Source organism: Carcharhinus amblyrhynchos, unplaced genomic scaffold, assembly GCF_965287045.1.
Source record: "Carcharhinus amblyrhynchos unplaced genomic scaffold, sCarAmb.v2.hapA scaffold_874, whole genome shotgun sequence".
Classification (NCBI taxonomy): Eukaryota; Metazoa; Chordata; class Chondrichthyes; order Carcharhiniformes; family Carcharhinidae; genus Carcharhinus; species Carcharhinus amblyrhynchos.
Window position 1 is genome coordinate 17,462 of NW_027650614.1, and position 16,839 is coordinate 34,300.

General features: G+C 52.5%; 1 protein-coding gene across 1 annotated transcript in view; it reads right to left on the reverse strand.

Moving 5' to 3' along the window:
* Positions 1-585: 585 nt before the first annotated feature.
* LOC145340251 (phosphatidylinositol 4-phosphate 5-kinase type-1 alpha-like) overlaps positions 586-16,839 on the reverse strand; it is a gene marked incomplete at its 5' end in the record, with an annotated part of 40,789 nt that continues 24,535 nt past the window's right edge. The window contains 5 exon segments of the mRNA XM_080184699.1: positions 586-649; positions 5,690-5,804; positions 10,704-10,781; positions 12,100-12,247; positions 13,221-13,373. Of these exon segments, the coding sequence (XP_080040825.1) occupies positions 647-649; positions 5,690-5,804; positions 10,704-10,781; positions 12,100-12,247; positions 13,221-13,373 (497 nt within the window).

The window sequence follows — 16,839 nt, forward strand, 5'->3', positions numbered from 1 at the left end:
AGCGTCTAATATAGACATTTATATCAGTCTTCAGCAGCTAGGCTCAAAGGGTTAAGGAACCGTGACTCCATCTGTAGCAGGAGGGAGCAAGGTGTCCTCTGGAACCGCTTGCCAGCCTCTAGGCAAAGGGCTCTGATGTCATTTGGAGAGAGAGAGAGAGAGAGAGAGAGAGATATATTTTCATCTTAAAAAATAGCTTTGATGTTTCCCCCGCACGCTCCCCCACCATGCTTTCTTCCTTGTTTGACTGATGGCAGGCAGGCGAGGAAGGCCGAGGGTCCCTCTGATTGTTGGTGGAGAGGCAGAATGGGATGGAGGTGTGGTGGGGGGGCGGGGGGGGGCTGGCTGGCAGTGGGGGGAAAATCTACAAGCGAGAACTTATCCCGGCAAACTCTACCCCCCACCCCGGCCTTCCTCACCTCTCCCGGTAACAAGATTCCCTCCCCAAATAGACCGTCCGTCCGTCGAAATCCTCCTTTCTCTCCTCGTGCGGCTGCGAGCGTAGGGTGGGGGGGTGAGGTGGGGGTGTGTGTGTGCTGTCCCCGGATTATATGGAGAAGGGAATCAAGGGGGGTGGGGGGAGGAGGGAGGTGGGGGGGGAGTGGTTCCCGGCTTGCGAATGTTTTTTTTTTACACGCCGTCCAGGTCACTGCGAGAGAAGGAAAGAAAGAAAAAATTAAATAAGAGAAAGGTAGCGCCACCCACCACCCCCCCCCCTCACCAAAAACCCCCACCCCCCACCCGCCAACAAAAACAGGAGGAAGTCTCAACGCAGGCATCTCGGGCACCTTTAACACGGTCAATGTGTCCCAAGGCGGGGACAGGGGTAAATTTGACGGCTGTGAGACGGGAGGGGATAGACTGGAATCTCTATAGTGCGAGGGGGAGGCCATTCAGCCTGACGAATCTGCGCCAACAATCCCACCCAGGCCCTATCCCCGTAACCCCACGTATTTACCCTGCTAACCACCCCCCCCTCCCGACACTAAGGGGCAATTTAGCATGGCCAATCCACCCTAACCTACACATCCTTCAACACTAATGGACAATTTAGTATGGCCAATCCATTTACTTGCACATCTCTGGTCGCTAAAGGGCAATTTAGCATGGCCAATCCACCTAACCTACACATCTTTGGACACTAAGGGACAATTTCACATGGCCAATCCACCTAACCTACACATCCTTGGACACTAAGGGACAACTTAGCATGGCCAATCCACCTAACCTACAGACCTCTGGTCACTAACGGGCAATTTAGCATGGCCAATCCACCCTAACCTACACATCTTTGGACAGAGAGGAAACCGGGGCACCCAGAGGAAACCCACGCAGACACAGGGAGAACATGCAGACTCTGCACAGACACAGTGACCCGAGCCAGGAATCGAACCCGGGTCCCTGGCGCTGAGAGGCAGCAGCAGTGCTAACTACTATGCCGCTGTGTCATGACCTTACTGAATGCCGGAACAGGCTGGCAGAGTTACGTTTAACAGCCACCGTAAACAGCAACCTTTTGATCAAGCCTTAGGTCACCTCATGTGGCCCAGAGTCAAAGTTCGACTGATCCATCCAATTGCCAGTGCTTTATGGGGTCATATGAACACACAAGTCGTTACACTATTCCACCCAGTGTGAACCGGCCATGCACTGAATCTACCAACAAGTAGGCAAAAGGTGACAGTAAAAGTGAAGGAAGAAAGTGATGCGCAGGTTGGATGGTGAGGGAGCAATGTTGGCCAGGGCCGTTCCACGTGGCCTTGGAAATCCAGGATGCTCTCGTTCCCCACCCCCCCACTCCCCTCAGGGGCTGCAGTTCAGCATCACACTCGAATGGTGGTACCACTCTGAGAATCCCGACAGTGCAGAAGCAGCAGGTCGTTTGGTCTGTCGATTCTGTGCCGACTCTCTCCGGTACAGCATCTCACCCATATACCCTACCCCTGTACCTCATGTGTTTAACACACTGAGCCACCCAACCTGTACATCTTTGGACACTAAGGGGCAATTTAGCGTGGCCAATCCACCCTAACCCACACACCTTGGGAGTAAGCAGTCTCACAACACCAGGTTCAAGTCCAACAGGTTTATTTGGAATCACGAGGTTTTCGGAATGCTGCTCCTTCATCGGGAGAGATAGGTGTCACAAACATGGCATATATGGACCAAGACACAATTGCAAGATAATTACAGACTGGAAATGTGAAGAATGGTTGGGATGCGAGTCTTTGCAGGTAATCAAGTCTTTACAGATAGTGTGAGTGGAGAGAGGGACAATCACAGGTTAAAGAGGGGCGAATTGTCTCAAAGCCAAGACAGTTATAGCAAGACATTACAAGCCCAGGCCAAAATGGTGAGGGATACACGCAGTGTGACATGAACCCAAGATCCCGGTTGAGGCCGTCCCCATGCGTGGGGTACTTGGCTATATTCTGTTGGGACTTTAACCTGGTGTTGTGAGACCTCTAACTGTGCCCCATCCCAGTCCAAGGCCATCATCTTTGGACTGTGGGAGGAAACCCACGCAGACATGGGAGGGAGAACAAAGAACAACACAGCACGGGAAACAGGCCCTTTGGCCCAACGAGCTTGTGCCGCCATTTTAACATTGTGAGTTCCCTCCTCTACCCATGACCTTTTTCTACACCTGTTGGGGAAGGTTGAGGAAAGACTAATTTAGGGACAATTTATTACACCAATCAGCCTAAGAGCACGTTTTTTGGGATGTGGGAGGAAACCAGAGCACCCGGAGACAATGGCCCAAATCCACGTATCTGCACAGCAGAACGTGCAAACTCTACACGGACAGACAGATAGACAGTCAATGAACCCGGATCCCTGGCGCTTGTAAGGCAGCAGTGTGCCACTCCCTCAGTGGCGCGTTCGATGGTCAGAACTCCAGCAGGTCAACCCTCCCTCCCCCACCACCAACAACCCTCCGACAAGGCTCTCAAGGCAAATACAGAATGGATGGCGGGCGATCGAAGGAAGCGTAAAAGGGGAGTTGGCGGGGCACAGGAAGACAGACATTGCGAGGGAGGGTGTGGGGAAACATTACCGGGGGTGGGGGGGCGAGAAACGACTTACTTCACCATCCTCGCCATCAACAGCCTCCGGAGGGTTTGGCAGGCACGGAGGTCGGGGGAGTACAGGCGACGTACAGATCCAATACCTTCCCTCCAGGAACTGGGGTGAGCAGCGGGAGGGGGGAGAGAAAGGGCAGGGGCAGAAGAACACAAAAGAAAAAAAGCAATAGGAGCTACACAGAGCAGCAGAGAGACACTCAAGAAGAAAGAGCAGCTGAAGACACGAGGCCAACACATGCAGCGCAAAGACAAGAGCGGTTTAGTCTCGAGGTTAAGTTTTTCGGTACGGCATTCCGAAATGGGTAAAAGCATTCCTGCAAAAAAAAAATTGAACGCGAGAGCCATTCAGCCCCTCAAATCCGTGTGTTCCCCCCCCATCCAATACGATCGTGGCCCATCTCATTTCCACCTCGTGGCCACCTCCCTGCCTGCTCCCCTCCTAACCAGCGCTCTCCCACCACTAACTCAAAAACCCGCTCCACCTTCCCGAATTTGAGCCGGCGTCCACTGCACCTCGGGTCAACGTATTCCACAGATTCCGTTTACTGGTCAGTGTCACAAGTAAGGCTTACATTAACGCTGCAATGAAGTTACTGTGAAAATCCCCCACCCCCACCCAGAGGGAGAATTTAGCACTCTAACCAGCAGAGTCTTTCGGGCTGTGGGAGGGAAACCAGAGCACCCGGGAGGAAACCCACGCAGACACGGGGAGAACGTGCAAACTCCACACAGACAGTGACCCGAGCCGGGAATCGAACCCAGGACCCTGGCGCCGTGAGGCTGCAGTGCTATCGTACCCAACAACGCCAAGAATAAAGTAAATCCTGTTTTAAATCTGGCCTACTTTAAGATAAGGGCGGTTCCCAAATTTTTTAGGGCTTTGACACACACAATCCCTACAGTGCAGAAGGAGGCCAGTCGGCCCATCGAGTCTGCACCGACAACAATCCCATCCAGGTCCTATCCTCGTAACCCCACATATTTACCCTGCTAATTCCCCCTGACACTAAGGGGTAATTTCGCATGGCCAAACCACCCAATCTGCACATCTTTGGACACTAAGGGGCAATTTAGCATGGCCAATCCACCTAACCTACACATCTTTGGACACTAAGGGGCAATTTAGCATGGCCAATCCACCTAACCTGCACATCTTTGGACCGTGGGAGGAAACAAAAGCACTCGGAGGAAAACCAAGCAGACATGGGGGAGAACGTACAGAGTCCACACGATGACCAAAGGTCGGAATCAAACCTGGGTCCTTGGCGCTGTGAGGCAGCAGTGCTAACCACTGTGCCACCGAGCTGCCCACAAGTGTTGGAGAAAGAGGGCCCCAATGCCACATGTGGTCAAACTGCCTCACAGGGTTCTGATGGGGGAGGCAGGGGGAGGAGGAGAGGAGGCACCCAGAATGGGCAGAGAGGAGAACTTTTTTTTTCACATTTTACTCAACTTTAAAGTTTATTTATTAGTGTCACAAGTAAGGCTTACATTAACACTGCAATGAAGTTACTGTGAAAATCCCCCACACTCCTGTTCGGGTTACACTGAGGGAGAATTTAGCGCGGCCCAATCCACCCCCTAACCAGCACGTCTTTCGGACTGTGGGAGGAAACCGGAGCACCCGGAGGAAACCCACGCAGACACAGGGAGAGCGTGCAGACTCCGCAGGCAGTGGCCCGAACCAGGAATCGAACCCGGAAGCGGTGAGGCAGCAGTGCTAACCCATTGTGCCGTCCCCAAGTTGAAGGTGGCTGGAAGGAAGTGGTGTGGTGGCACAATGGTTAGCACTGCTGCCTCGGGGACCCCGGTTCGATTCCCGGCTCGGGTCACTGTCTGTGCGGAGTCTGCACGTTCTCCCCGTGTCTGCATGGGTTTCCCCTGGTTTCGTTCCCCCACTCTGAAAGACGTGCCGGTTAGGGCGTGTCGGCAGTGCTAAATTCTCCCTCAGTGTATCCCAAAAGACAGACAAAGAACAACACAGCACAGGAAACAGGCCCTTCGGCCTGACAAGCCTGCGCCGCCCATCTTAACACTCAGTGAGTGTCTCATTCCAATCCTCCTTCTACCTCCGACTTTTGCCTACATCTCATGGAGACACCAGAGTGTGGCGACTAGGGGGTTTTTGCAGTTACTTCATTGCTGCGTTAATGTAAGCCTTACTTGTGACGCTCGTAAATAAACTTGGATCGGGTGAAAAGTTTAGTAATTGCACGACGTATGTTACGGGGGCATGCGGGAAGCTAGACACGATTAGAAGCGAGGCTTTGGCAGGCTGGAGGTGTTAGTTGCTGAATTTTCACAGCCTTGTCCTTATCGATGGTAGAGGTGGCGGGTTTGGAAGGTGCTGTGGAAGGGAGCCTTGGCGACTCGCTGCGGGGCATCTTGTAGATGGTACACACGGCTGCGTTGGGAGTGGTTAGCCTGTCGACCAAGCGTGTCCTGGGTGGCGTCGAGCTTCGAGAGAGAGCTGTCGGCGCCGCACCGCTCCAGGGGAGGGGGAAACTTAAGAGGCCCTCCAGCAACCTTCACGTCAATCCCTGCACCACCCCCCCCACACCTGCCCCCCTCCCCAGCACTCCGTACTCGCCCGCAGTACTTACAAAGCAGATTTCTGTTTCTAGAAGTGTGCCACGGCACCTGGAGCCCTCGTCTGCTTTTGACGGAAGGGTGGAGTGGAGGGTCCCCGCCACTGGCTCCGTGACAACTGGGGGGATACTGGCGAGGGGGGTGGGGGGGGGGGGAGGTGGTGGTAGAAATTGACAGGAGTGAGGAGAAGGGGAAGAAGAAGAAACGAGGTTAACCCTCTTCCGTGCTTTTTCAAACACAAGACACACAAGATGTTACGGGGCTGGGGAGGGGATTCCTGTTTGAAGAGGTGGCTTTAATCGATGGTGGGTTAAGGCTGTGGACTCTGTGGTGGAGCGGGGGGTTGGGGGGGGGGAGAGACGGGGCAAGACTTACAATGGGTTTGTGGGAGGAAGCAGACAGAGGAGTTGGACCCAACTCAGAACCGAGCGCTAATGGTCCCTGTCAAAGTCGTCCCACTGGGACAAATTATTCCAGGGAAAGCGAGGCACGAGGGGGGGAAAGGTTTGAGAAAAAAGGGGCTGAGATTCCATCACGGGGAGGTGGTGGGCCTGGTCGTATTATCTATTTAATCCAGAAACTCCAGCTAACGTTCTGGGGGACCCAGGTTCAAATCCCGCCACGGCAGACGGTGGAATTTGAATTCAATAAAAAAAAAATCTGGAATTAAGAATCTACTGATGACCCATTGTCAGAATTCCTACAGTTCAGGGGGAAGCCATTCGGCCCATCGAGTCTGCACCGACCACAATCCCACCCAGACCCTATCCCCGTATCCCCATGCATTTACCCCAGCTAGTCACCCTGACTCTAAGGGGTAATTTAGCACGGCCAATCCATCTAATCTGCACATCTTTGGACACCAAGGGGCAATTTAGCCTGGCCGATCCACCCAACCTGCACACAGAATCCCTACAGTGCAGAAGGAGGCCATTCGGCCCATTGAATCTGCGCCAACCACAATCCCACCCAGGCCCTATCCCCATGTATTTACTCTAGCTAATCCCTCTGACACTAGGGGCAATTTAGCCTGGCCAGTCTACCTAACCCACACTGAGGGGGGAAAAACTGGAGCACCTGGACACACACACACACACACACACACACACACACACACACACACACACACACACACACAGTGACCCGAGCCATGTATCGAACCCGGGTTCCCTGGCACTGTGAGGCAACAATGGTAGCCACTGTGCCACCCATTTGGTTGATTGTCGGAAAAACCCATCCGGTTCCCTTTAGGGAAGGAAATCTGCCGTTCTTACCCCGGTCTGGCCTACATGTGGGTCCAGAGCCACAGCAACGTGGTTGACTCTCAACTGACCTCCAAGGGCAACTAGGGATGGGCAATAAATACTGATCTAGCCAGCGATGCCCGTGTCCTGCGGATGAAAAAAATTCCTGTATGGGGTCCAAAAATGGTAGTTAGCAGGCAAAGGCCCATCTCTCCCACACAGGGAGATGAAACAAGCTCATTCTGAGCTCAACCCTGGGGATTTTCACACCAACCAGGCCTTTCAGGGAGATGATGGCCCAGTGGTATTATCTATTAATCCAGAAACTCAGCTAATAACTTAGCATTCACGTCAAGAGGGCTAGAATACAAGAACAGGGATGTACTTCCTAGGCTGTACAAGGCTCTGGTCGCACCCCATTTGGAGTATTGCGAGCAGTTTTGGTCTAAGGAAGGATGTGCCGGCCTTGGAAAGGGTCCAGAGGAGGTTCACAAGAATGATCCCTGGAATGAAGAGCTTGTTGTTTGAGGAACAGTTGAGGATTCTGGGTCTGTACTCGTTGGAGTTTAGAAGGATGAGGGGGGGGGGATCTTATTGAAACTTACAGGATACTGCGAGGCCCGGATAGAGTGGACGTGGAGAGGATGTTTCCACTAGTAGGAAAAACTAGAACCAGAGGGCACAACCTCAGGCTAAAGGGACGATCCTTTAAAACAGAGATGGGGAGGAATTTCTTCAGCCAGAGACTGGGGAATCTGTGGAACTCTTTGCCGCAGAGAAGACCGGGTCACTGAGTGTCTTTAAGACAGAGATAGATAGGTTCCTGATTGATAAGGGGATCAGGGGTTATGGGGAAAAGGCAGGAGAATGGGGGGGGATGAGAAAAATATCAGCCATGATTGAATGGTGGAGCAACTCGATGGGCCGAGTGGCCTAATTCTGCTGCCATGTCTTATGGTCTTAATGTTCTGGGGGACCCGGGTTCGAATCCCGTCCACGGCAGATGGTGGAATTTGAATACAATAAAAAATATCTGGGATTAAGAATCTACTGATGACCCATTGTGGGAAAAACCCATCTGGTTCCCTTTAGGGAAGGAAATCTGCCGTCCTTACCCCGGTCTGGCCTACATGTGATTCCAGAGACACACAGCGATGTGGTTGACTCTCAACTGACCTCCAAGGGCAACTAGGGATGGGCAATAAATGCTGGACCATTCAGCGACGCCCATGTCCCACGAATGGATTTTCTTTGGTTCATTTCTGGGATGTGGGCATCGCTGGCTGGAATAGCATTTATTGCCCATCCCCTAGACATAAGGAGTCATTTCCACAGTAGCCAAGGTGCCCATATTCAGTGCTGGACAAAGGAGAAGAACTAGCAGCCATTCAGCCCCTCGAGTTTTCTCTACCATTCAACAAGATCGCAGCAAAACTTCTACCTCCACCTTGCCAAAACTAACCCACCTACCCCTCCCCCCACCCCCGTGTCCCTCGGTTCCCTACGCATCCAACTATCTACCCATCTCAGCCTTGAATGTAACTTGAGTATTGCTGGAAATAAAAAAAAGGGTCATGCTGTCAAAGTTTTTCACCTAGGACTCATCAGGACAATCTCAAACAACAATTTACGCCACGGGAGATACAGGCTGCGGATCGGTTGGCAGGTGGTCGAGGCATTGCCGGGGGAACGCAGCAGGGAACAGTTGCAAACTACCCCCCCCCCCCCACCAAGCTTTTGTTTGCAGTCAGACTCCTGCGATACGGAAGCTGCCCTTCGGCCCATCGAGTCTGCACCGACAAACCTATAAATCTACACTCATCCCACTTTCAGCACTTAGCCCATAGCCTTGAATGTTACGACATTTCATGTGCTTATCCACATGTTTTTAAAGGTTTCCCACCTTTCCCGGGTGGTGGGAATCTGCAATGTGCCACCTGGAAGGACCACCTCTGGGTGACAATTTTATCCTCAGATCCCCTTGAAACCTTCTGCCCTCAACTTAAAATTCTGCCCTTTCATAAGAACATAAGAAACAGGAGCAGGAGTAGGCCATCCAGCCCTTCGAGCCTGCCCCGCCATTCAATAAGATCATGGCTGATTTGATAGTGGATCAGTTCCACTTTCCCGCTTTCTCCCCATAACCCTTAATTCCCTTATCGATCAGAAATCTATCTACCCATGACTTAAATATAGTCAGCGAGGTGGCCTCCACCACTTCAACGGGCAGAGAATTCCAGAGATTCACTACCCCCTGAGAGAAGAAGTTCCTCCTCAACTCTGATCTAAACTGACCCACCCTTATTTTGAGGCTGTGCCCTCTAGTTCTGGTTTCCTTTCTAAGTGGAAAGAATCTCTCTACCTCTACCCTATCTAGCCCCTTCATTATCTTGTAAGTCTCTATAAGATGCCCCCCTCAGCCTTCTAAACTCCAACGAGTACAGGCCCCGTCTACTCAGTCTTTCCTCATAAGCTAACCCCCTCACTTCCAGTATCAGCCTGGCGAACCTTCTCTGTACTCCCTCTAAGTTACTGACCCTTCAATTAAGTTCCTTTTCTTTTTAATCCGTTCACGGGACACGGGCGTCGCTGGCTGGTCCAGCACTTATTGCCCAACCCCAGGTGCCCTTGGAGGGGCGGCTGAGTGTCAACACATTGTTGTGTCTCTGGAGTCACATGTAGGCCAGACCAGAGTAAGGATGGCAGATTTCCTTCCCCAAAGGGAACCAGATGGGGGTTTTCTGACAATGGGGGTCATCAGTAGATTCTTAATTCCAGATATTTTTTATTGAATTCAATATCCACCATCTGCCGTGGCGGGATTCGAACCCAGGGGTCCCCCCAGAATATTAATAGTCTAGTGATAATATCACAAGGCCATCACCTCCCTATCTACCCTGTCCATCATCTTACACACCTCAATCAGGATTCTCCCCGTCTCTGATTTCAGAGAAGTAACCCCAGCCTCTCTTCATCGCCGAATCCCTCCAGCCCGGGCAGTATCATAGAACATAGAACACTACAGCACAGACAGGCCCTTCGGCCCACAAATTGCACCGATCACATCCATACCTACCAGGCCATAGAACTATCTGTAACTACCAATCCCATTAAATCCCATGTACTCATCCAGAAGTCTTTTAAAAGCTCCCAGTGAGTTCGCCTCCACCACCACCGACGGCAGCCGATTCCACTCACTCACCACCCTCCGAGTGAAAAACTTACCCCTGACATCTCCTCTGTACCTGCTCTCCAGCACCTTAAACCTGTGTCCTCTCGTAGCGAACATTTCAGCCCTGGGAAATAGCCTCTGAGAATCCACCCTATCTATTCCTCTCAACATTTTATAAACCTCTATCAGGTCACCTCTCAACCTTCGTCTCTCCAGGGAGAAGAGACCGAGCTCCCTCAACCTATCTTCATAAGGCATGCCACCCAATCCAGGCAACATCCTTGTAAATCTCCTCTGCACCCTTTCAATAGCTTCCACATCCTTCCTGTAGTGAGGCGACCAGAATTGCGCACAGTACTCGAAGTGGGGTCTGACAAGGGTCTTATAAAGTTGCAGCATGACCTCCCGACTCCTAAACTCAATCCCTCGATTAACGAAGGCCTGTGTCCTGGTGAATCTCCCCCCAACCTCACACCCCCACCCCTCCAGTGCAATCACATCCTCCTTATAGTGAGGCGAGTAGAACCCCGCGCGGTCCTCCAGCTGTGGCCTCACCCCAGTTCTGTACGGCTGACCGAACCTGCTCACCCCCGCCCCCCGCCGAGTCCTCACCTCTCCACGCTGCTGGCCACCTGCGTGTTGGGTTGTAGGTCGGTCTGATCTGCCGTGCGCGCGTCCAATCCCAGGGGCCTGCAACAAGGTCACGCAGCAAGCGTCAAGAAACCCAGTGACTTCAGCCGGCCAGACGCAGACTCAATAAATCAAAACCACCCGGGGAGGGGGGGCGGGGGGGGGGGGGGGGGGGGGGGGATGCCTTGACGCCAACTTGCACCCACATTTGTAAAGTTTATTTATAGTGCCACAAGTCCGCCTACATTAACACCGCAATGAAGTTACTGTGAAAATTCCTTATTCGCCACACTCCTGTTTGGGTTACACTGAGGGAGAATTTGGCATGGCCAATGCACACCCTAATCAGCATGTTCACATAGCACCCTACAGTGCAGGAGGGGGGCCATTCGGCCCATCGAATCTGCACCAACCACAATCTGACCTATTTACATTATATTTACCCTGCTAATCCCCCTGACACTAAGGGATAATTTAGCATGGCCAACCCCCCCCTAACCTGCACACCTTTGGACAATAAGGGGCAATTTAGCACGGCCAATCCACCTAACCTGCACACCTTTGGACACTAAGGGGCAATTTAGCATGGCCAATCTACCTAATCTACACATCTTTGGACACTAAGGGACAATTTAGCATGGCCAATCCACCCTAACCTGCACATCTTTGGACACTAAGGGATAATTTAGCATGGCCAATCCACCTAACCTGCACATCTTTGGACACTAAGAGATAATTTATCATGGCCAATCCACCCTAACCTGCACAACTTTGGACACTAAGGGACAATTTAGCATGGCCAATCCATCTAATCTGCACATCTTTCGGACTGTGGGAGAAAACCGGAAATTGAAGTCGGGGGACTTGCAAGAAAATAGGTATCGTTCTCCAGAAATCTGCAAAAGGTAAGAGGTGTTTTCTCTCCTCCTCTCTGAGTTCTGGAGTGCCTTGCTGTATCTCTGTCCTGTTTTTTTTTGGGGGGGGGGGGGGAGGTGTTAAACGGCTGCAGGACTGCGAATTCATGCCAAAACAGGGTGTCTTGCTAACTGACTCCGAAGTGGGATTAACATCTATGGGGATATTGCTTAAATTGGAACTAATGGAGATAGGCTAGCAGTTAAGGATTGTATCTGGTCACTCTTGAGTATTTCAAAAATTAAAGTTATGCTAATTATTTTTATTGTAATTTAACTGTGGTGTTAAACAAAAAGTTTGTTTTAATAAAATCTTCTGGTGGTAGGGGGAGAGTCAATAGAAACATATCTGGTTCGGAACACCGCGCGCTCATCCCAATGCCAACAGTTGGGCTAACTTCGTATCATGTCTTGGAGATTTGGATCTGGTCCCAAACACATTCCATCAGTGAGACACAACTAACCTTGAGACTGGGGAGTTGGTTCCTGTGCTGTCCAAGCCTCCAGGTTCCGCGAGAGAAGAACTGGACAAGGTCGTGGCGACCGAGACACTTGTAGCCTCATCCAAGGGTGGAGTCCTGGGGAGGATGTCAGGACGTCCCTGGTACGCTCCTGCCAGAAAGGGCAATTGAGGGCTTAGTAAAGACGACCCGAACACAAATTGCACTGACACCCATCACCCTTCAGCTCCCAGCTTTACCGATATTGTGCGTCGAATGAAGAGCGTTTGCCTTAGTACAGGAAGCAAAACACTCGCCCTTGGCGTCAGCAGGGTCAAGGAGTACTTCAGAACACAAAATCCAGTCTGACACAGAGGGAGCGCCGCGCTGTGGGAGGGTCGGTGCCGAGGGAGCGCCGCGCTGTGGGAGGGTCGGTGCCGAAGGAGCGCCGCGCTGTGGGAGGGTCGGTGCCGAGGGAGCGCCGCGCTGTGGGAGGGTCGGTGCCGAGGGAGCGCCGCACTGCGGGAGGGTCGGTGCCGAGGGAGCACCGCACTGCGGGAGGGTCGGTGCCGAGGGAGCGCCGCGCTGCAGGAGGGTCGGTGCCGAGGGAGCGCCGCGCCGCGGGAGGGTCGGTGCCGAGGGAGCGCCGCGCCGTGGGAGGGTCGGTGCCGAGGGAGCGCCGCGCTGTGGGAGGGTCGGTGCCGAGGGAGCGCCGCGCCGTGGGAGGGTCGGTGCCGAGGGAGCGCCGCGCCGTGGGAGGGTCGGCGCCGAGGGAGCGCCGCGCCGCGGGAGGGCCGGCGCCGAGGGAGAGCTGGGCAAGCGCGCGTGCGAGGGAGCATCACAGAAGGAATCCCAGAATTCAGGGCATCAGGCTGCTGAAGGCACAGACGGAGCGATGGAAAAAGGGTTGGGGTGAGAGATTGAAATTGGAGGGTGGCAGAGATCCAGAGGGGTGAGGGAGTAGGGAAGATGTCTAAGGCAGAGACCTCCCGTGAAATATAAAACTCAGGACATCGCTGGGCTTGGAGGCAGTGGGTGGGGGTGTTGAGTGAGGGGGGATGAGGGGTGGGTAACACACACATCCTTCCCAGACAGAGAAACATGGCAATGGTGGCAGGCCTGACTGGCGCTCCGGGTTTGGTTACCTGATTCTACCACCGCATGGATCACCTCCTTGTTCGCCGCCTGGGTTTTGGCTTCCTCTGTCAGGGCTGGTGGCTGTTGGCCAGCGCCTCCCATGGCTGGCCGCCGGGTTGACGCCAATCCGATTCGACTTTTCTTCGAGGGGGACGGTTTGACTGCGGGCGAGACGAGAGCACGTGAGGCGCAGGAAGCCGGCAAACTGCACCCCCCCCCCCCCCAAGTAGCTACACCACCTTCCAAGCCCCCACGCTCCCCATCTCTCCACTGCTCCTTACCCGGGGATCTGACACCAAACGGGAGCCCAGTTCCCAGGCCACAAGCCCTGCCGCCAGCTCGGACGCTGAGGTGCTGGACAAGAGGGTCGGGGGTCAAATCCTGGTGGGGCAGGCGACCAATATCAATCTGACCTGGGAAGCAGTCATCGAGAGAGTCACTGGCTCGCTAGTGTCCCTTGGTATCTGGCCTGCCACCAGACTCTGGTGATGGGGTGCATCAGGGCGACAAGGAACGTCACAGTCATGCCCAAGGAAGCAGAACGGAGGTGTGAGCGCGCCATATCTGTCCCTAGACACATCCTCTTTCCACACGCGCTTCAGGGAGCTCAGTAGGTACTGAGCGGGTAGGGGGACACCAGCTCAGAGGACAGGAGTGGCAGACAACTTATAGTGACGCCAAGGGCAAAGAACTAGTGACAACCAGTGAGGCAAGGCATGGACACATTAAGCTCAGAGACGGGGTGGATGGATGGCATGGTGGGCACAATGGGTTAGCACTGTTGCATCTCAGTGCCAGGGACCCGGGTTCAATTGCAGGCTCGAGTCACCGCCTGTGCGGAGACTGCACGTTCTCCCCGTGTCTGCGTGGGTTTCCTCCCACAGTCCAAAAGATGTGCTAGTTAGGATGGATTGACCGTGCTAAATTCTCCCTGTGTAACCCGAACAGGAGTGTGGTGGTTAGGGGATTTTCCACAGTGTTAACGTAAGCCTTACTTGTCACACTAATAAATGAACTTGAACAATGTTTGACCTCAAACTGCTTTGGGGTTATCTTCACACTTTATACAGCGGCCTGTCGTGGGCTTGGGTTCCTCACACTTTAGGAGGCACCTAAACCACCCCTCCCCTGAGTACCGCTGCTAGCTCACATCTCAAATATTGCCGAGGGACATGTTGTCAAAGGTTTTGCTCTCCCACCCAGGATGAGAATGCCAAATTCCAAACCGTCTCAACAATTTACACACCAGGAGGCACCGATGGGTGGGCGAGTCAACTGCTGGTTGGCCGAGGTGTTTATTGGGGACAGCAACAACTCGCACACATAGTCATCAACTTCAGGAAGCGTAAAGGAGAACATGCTCCTGTCTACGTCAATGGGGACGAAGTAGAAAGGGTTGAGAGGTTCAAGTTTGTAGGTGTCCAGATCACCAACAACCTATCCTAGTACCTGTGTGCAGTTTTGATCGCTGCACTTACGCAAGGATATTTTGGCCTTGGAGGGAGTGCAGAGGAGGTTTACTAGGCTGATACCGGAGTTGAGGGGGTTGAACTATGAGGAGAGGCTGAATAAACTAGGCTTGTACTCGTTAGAGTTTAGAGGAATGAGGGGAGATCTCATTGAGACATTTAAGATGTTGAATGGGATGGATAGGATAGAGGTGGAGAGGCTCTTCCTGCTCAGAAAGGACAGTAGGACTAGAGGGCACAGCCTCAAGATAAAGGGGGGGCGGTTTAGAACGGAGTTGAGGAGGAACTTCTTCACTCAAAGGGTGGTGAATCTCTGGAATTCTCTGCCTGTTGAAGTGGTGGAGGCTACCTCGCTAAATATTTTTAAGACGCGGGTTGATGGGTTTTTGACAGGCAAGGGGATTAAGGGTTATGGGGAGAGGGCAGGAATGTGGAACTGAGCCACAACAGATCAGCCATGATCTTATTGAATGGCAGGGCAGGCTCGAGGGGCTAGATGGCCTACTCCTGCTCCTATTTCTTATGTTCTTACCCCCCATGCCGACACTATAGTTAAGAAAGCCCCACCAATGCCTCTACTTTCTCAGGAGGTTAAGGAAATTTGGCATGTCCGCTACGACTCTCACCAACTTTTACAGATGCCCCATAGAAAGCATTCTTTCTGGTTGTATCACAGCTTGGTCTGGGCTCCTGCTCTGCCCAAGACCGCAAGGAACTACAAAAGGGTGGTGAATGTAGCCCAACCCCATCACGCAAACCAGCCTCCCATCCATTGACTCCGTCTACACTTCCCGCTGCCTCGGGGAAAAGCAGCCGGCATCATCAAGGACCCCACCCCCCCACACATTCTCTCTTCCACCTTCTTCCGTCAGGAAAAAGATACAAAAGTCTGAGGTCCCGTACCGACCGACTCAAGAACAGCTTCTTCCCTGCTGCTGTCAGACTTTTGAATGGGCCTACCTCGCATTAAGTTGATCTTTCTCTACACCCTCGCTGTGACTGTAACACTACACTCTGCACCCTCTCCTTTCCTTCTCTACGAATGGTATGCTGCGTCTGGCAGCATGAAAGAAATGATACTTTTCACTGTATGTCAATACATGTGACAATAATAAATCAAATCTCTGTACTCTGCCAACAGCCAGAGCTCTGGCGAAGGGTCATCTAGACTCAAAACGTTGGCTCTCTCCACAGATGCTGTCAGACCTGCTGAGATTTTCCAGCATTTTCTATTTTTGTTTCAGATTTCAGCATCCGCGGTATTTTGCCTTTATCTCAGCGCGCAACTCGCTCACTTGCGGCCACATTCATCCACTGGACGGGGTGCAGAGGAGATTCGCTCGGTTGATTCTGGAGTTGAGAGGGTTGGCTTGTGAGGAGAGACTGAGTAGACTGGGTCTATACTCATTGGAATTCAGAAGAATGGGGGGGGATCTTACAGAAACATACAAGATTATGAAGGGAATGGATAAGGCAGAAGCAGAGAGGTTGTTTCCAGTGGCAGGTGAAACTAGAACTAGGGGGCATAGCCCCAAAATAAGGGGGAGCAGATTTAGCACTGAGTTGAGGAGGAACTTCTTCCACCCAAAGGGTTGTGAATCTGTGGAATTCCCTGCCCAACGAGGCTCCCTCGTTGAATGTTTTTAAGGCAAGGATAGATAGGTTTTTGAATAGTAAAGGAAGTAAGGGGAGGGGGGTGGATAATTGGAGCTGAATCCACGAAAAGATCAGCCGTGATCTTATTGAATGGTGGAGCAGGCTCGAGGGGCCAGATGGCCCAATCCTGCTTCTTACGTCCACTGCAAACAAAAGGTATAAGCTCAATTAATTATTCAAGAGCTTGGGGGAGCTATAGCTTTCTTGTCGCTCTCTCCATGGCAAGGCCTCAGCCAATCGGAATAGACTTGCCAGCCAACTGTGATCCTTTGAAATTTGGCATTCTTGTGTTTGTCCCGATGCAGAGAACCTCCCGAGAATGCGATTCTGTTCAGCAACATGTGGGATCAAGCAACTTCTTACAACAAGCACCAACTTCGAGTGTGGAGTCACCTACTTGTTCTAACTCATCTTCTCAAACATGGTGTTGGTCTGCACTAACAGTCTTGACCCTTCCCCTAGGTTTCTCAATGAAAAAACACATTGAATAGAGACTGCACGC